This window comes from Prionailurus bengalensis, chromosome B1 (assembly GCF_016509475.1).
Source record: "Prionailurus bengalensis isolate Pbe53 chromosome B1, Fcat_Pben_1.1_paternal_pri, whole genome shotgun sequence".
Classification (NCBI taxonomy): Eukaryota; Metazoa; Chordata; class Mammalia; order Carnivora; family Felidae; genus Prionailurus; species Prionailurus bengalensis.
Window position 1 is genome coordinate 146316015 of NC_057344.1, and position 4096 is coordinate 146320110.

General features: G+C 47.2%; 1 protein-coding gene across 1 annotated transcript; it reads right to left on the reverse strand.

Moving 5' to 3' along the window:
* Window positions 1–1570: 1570 nt before the first annotated feature.
* LOC122478797 (growth-regulated alpha protein-like) lies at window positions 1571–3743 on the reverse strand. The gene is made up of 4 exons (XM_043572479.1): window positions 3540–3743; window positions 3311–3434; window positions 3119–3202; window positions 1571–2321 (listed from the first exon to the last, which is right to left on the reverse strand). The coding sequence occupies exons 1-4, from the start codon at window positions 3625–3627 to the stop codon at window positions 2306–2308; spliced, it is 312 nt and encodes a 103-aa protein (XP_043428414.1). The 5' UTR covers window positions 3628–3743; the 3' UTR covers window positions 1571–2305.
* Window positions 3744–4096: the final 353 nt, after the last annotated feature.

Consider the following 4096-nt stretch of genomic DNA (forward strand, 5'->3'; position numbering starts at 1 on the left):
GTTTACCTCTACGAAACTTAAAAAATTGCTGTTCCATGTTATCTCATTCTGAGCCAAGTACAATTGGAGTAAAGAAGAGGCTATTCTACTTAATTTTCAAGGGAGGACACAGAGGCTCAGAGTAGCTGTTGCTTGTCTATGGTTACCCAGCTGCTTAAGACAAGTGTGGGCATGTGCCCACACTTTTCCTCCTGCGGAAGGTTACAAACGTGCCCAGGAACAGGTCCAGTGAGACAAGCACAAATCTTCCTGGGCCTTCCCCTCAGGAGAACAAACTCTCCTCCCTTTCAGATTGAGAATACGTTATTTTCCAGGTGGTTTATATGGCTCCATATCAGGAGATAACAGTCTTTGTTTCTACTGTGGAAGCTGGTTGTATTCCTGTTGTCTTGGGGCCATTTAAATTCAAATTTACAGGTTTAGCAACATTTCAACCATCACCAGACTTGTGAAGCCATTGGAACAGCATTACACTGGCTGATTCTCTCCGTGAAGGTTATAAAATAAAGACCTTCTCATTTAGACCTTTAGACAGATGACACTCAGCCAACTCACTTTTTTCTTTTTTGTTCCCATTACACGAATAATGATTGAGTTCGAAGATAGAGTGCAATTTACAATTTAGCTCCCAGCTTCACGAAGAGAGAAAAGAATGCGTAATTGAAAAACCTTTTAAGATCATTTAAATGAGAGTGCTTTTGAAAATATGGGTAAACATTTGAAAAATTTTAAAGAGCTAGAACTAAAGAACAGTTGGTTATACTGAAACAAAATCAGTATTTTATGTAAAAGAGATTTTTTTTCAATATATGAAATTTATTGTCAAATTGGTTTCCATACAACACCCAGTGCTCATCCCAAAAGGTGCCCTCCTCAATACCCATCACCCACCCTCCCCTCCCTCCCACCCCCCATCAACCCTCAGTTTGTTCTCAGTTTTTAAGAGTCTCTTATGCTTTGGCTCTCTTCCACTCTAACCTTTTTTTTTTTCTTCCCCTCCCCCATCGGTTTCTGTTAAGTTTCTCTGGATCCACATAAGAGTGAAACCATATGGTATCTGTCTTTCTCTGTATGGCTTATTTCACTTAGCATAAGTCTCCAGTTACATCCATGTTGCTACAAAGGGCCATATTTCATTCTTTCTCATTGCCACGTAGTATTCCATTGTGTATATAAACCACATCTTCTTTATCCATTCATCAGTTGATGGACATTTAGGCTCTTTCCATAATTTGGCTATTGTTGAAAGTGCTGCTATGAACATTGGGGTACAAGTGCCCCTATGCATCAGTACTCCTGTATCCCTTGGGTAAATTCCTAGCAGTGCTATTGCTGGGTCATAGGGTAGGTCTATTTGAGGAACCTCCACACTGTTTTCCAGAGTGGCTGCAAGTAAACAGAGATTCTAAAGATGGGGAGGCACTGCAAGGACTTTGAAAAAAATATGGAAGGAGCGCCCACTAGTGGCAGTCTCTACGTGGGTGTGCCCTACAGTCCGTTATAAATTTCCAGGGCTTGCCTATTCAGGAGGAATAACAGATCAAGAAGAAAAAAACAAACCTAAGCAAGAAACTTTTGTAAAAAGCTTTATTTTCATGCAATTTGTAAAAATACACCAATAAATATTTAAACTTCTCTATCCCAAGACATAGAGAAACACTACATAATTACCAGTAAACAAGGCATTATGCCTTACAAGGAAGACATAAAATGTCCAAGGGATATTTAAAAACATTGTGGAGTTTTCAAAGCTTCAACATCAGAAGTGTTGACCACGTACTGTAAAACTCTCTCAATAAATAACAACTGGCATTCTTCTGAGCAGTACAAAAATAAATGCACACATACATTCCACAACCTTAACAGTGACCTGTGTGCTTGGATCCCAAACTATTTATCTCCAGCCTTTATCATAGGGAATGACAGGGCGTGGTTCCCCCCCTCCCCCCGATACATAATATAGTTTAATGAATGAAGAACATTTAAGACTCATCACTTACAAATTAAAAGGAACTGAACTAACTTTAGCATAAAAGTGACCTTTAAAAATAATAGTACAGCAAATTACCAAATTCATATCTTTAAATATTAGCTAGAACATTACTATGCTAGCTTTGAAAAATAAATAAATAAATAAATAAACAAATAAATACATATGTTGAAAATAGACGAATACTCCTAGGGAACAGTCAAATAGATTGAACACAGTCCAGATGGTCCCTGGAGGCTTTGGTTTCTTTTCTTTCTATCCCATTCCACTGAGGCTGCCACAGTAAGCCATGAACTTCTGCCTTCTCTCTCTAGCTCAGTTGTTGCTGCCCCTGTGATTAAAAAAGAAAGAAAGAAAGAAAAAGAAATGGTTGCCATTAATAGGACTCCATAAGTTGACTGCATAGTCCTGTGACATGTGGTTGCCACGTGGTTACCACCTACACCACTGTGATGGGTGGCAGGAAAATGCCGGGCTCCTGGATGGTGTTTAATTAGGAATAAGGTGCTGTCTGTGATCACAATTGTATTATTAGCTTCAAAAAGCTAGAAGGTAATGTCACAGTGGGCTAAAAAAGTACTTTCAGGACATCATTTAAGCCCCAAGGCAGACCTCCTTAGGTAGCTATTTTTATTTCTTTTATATTACGGAGACTTGAACAGATTAAGTACTTTCCCTGGGGACACAGGAATAATCAGAGGTGGGGCCTAGGTTACAGTTAGGGCAGGGATTCACAGTAAAGTCCTTGCTCTTCACGATTAAGCTTCAGCGGCCCATGTTGCCCAAAACTAAGGGTGCCACTTTTCAGAGCAGAAGCTCACCAGGGATGGAGCTGAATACTGTGTGTTCCTCAATGGGTGGGAAGCATTTGAACATCACTGGCCAAATCCAATTCAGCTTTTAGGAACCCACATGCACCCACACTCATTTGCGTGGGGACAGAGGGCACTGGAAATATCCCTCTGGCATAGGAGAGGCTTAATGACCTTAATAGCAAAGGTCATTGTGAATGAATAATTTTGTTTTTCAGCGAAACCTAGGTTTCCTTGATCAAACTTCCCAGACGCATTTGCCAGGATCCGTGACCAAGGGCTCTAGCGGCACGCGTCAACAGAAAGCATAACTCACTTGCTTAGCATCTTTTCGATGATTCTCTTGACCACGGGGGCTTCGGGGTTGAGACAGGCTTCGTGTCCGTTCTTGAGAGTGGCTCTGCGGAGACAAAGCAGAGTCCCCGTTGGCGGGAGGCCGGGCCGCGGGATGAGGGGCATGGGGGCGGGGGGGACGGCCAGAACCGCGGCAGCGCGGGGCGTCACTTACATGACTTCGGTGTGGGCGCAGTGGGGGCCCGACGGCGTCACCTTGACGCTCTGGATGTTCTTGGGGTGAATGCCCTGCACGGTCTGCAGGCACTGGCAGCGCAGCTCGGTGACGACGGGCGCCGCTGCGGGGAGAGCAGGCTGGGTGAGCGGGCGGGCCCGGGGCGCGCACCCCTCCCCCTCCCCCACTCGCACCCTCACCCCGTCCCCCCGCGGGCTCCGGGCCTCACCTGCGGCGCGCCGGGCGGCGGGGACCAGGAACAGGAGCAGCAGCGCGGCGCCGAGGAGCCGGGGAGCGCGGGGCGCGGTGCGGGCCATGGGGCTCAGCTCGGGGAGTCGCGGCGGCGGTGGCTGGAGCTGGACGGCTGGCGGGAGGGCTGGCGGAGCGGACTCTGTGGCTCCCCGAGCCGGGAGAACCGCTTTTATCCCCGGTGGACTCGGCGCGGCGCAGGGCGCAGTGGGGGGGGGGGGGGTGGGCAGGGAAATTCCCGGCGCCCCGGGTCATTCCCGGGTGCGGAAGGTTCGCGCGGCCCCGCCCCCGGGGTGGAGGGGGACCCGCGTGCCAGGCCTCCCGGGTGTCCCGGCGACTCGGGCGTGTTCCCTTTCCGCCCAGTCCCCAAAGAGGGCGTGAGTGGCCTTGCTTGAGTCTGTGCCATTTACGCGAGACCGGCGTCTGTCTTGACGAATGTTAGTTATCCGGGTGGGGGAATAACGCCCGGAGAAGGGGTGACATGATTTTCTACTTGCTACTTAACGCATAAATGTGTTTTGGTTTGATTAGTTTGCT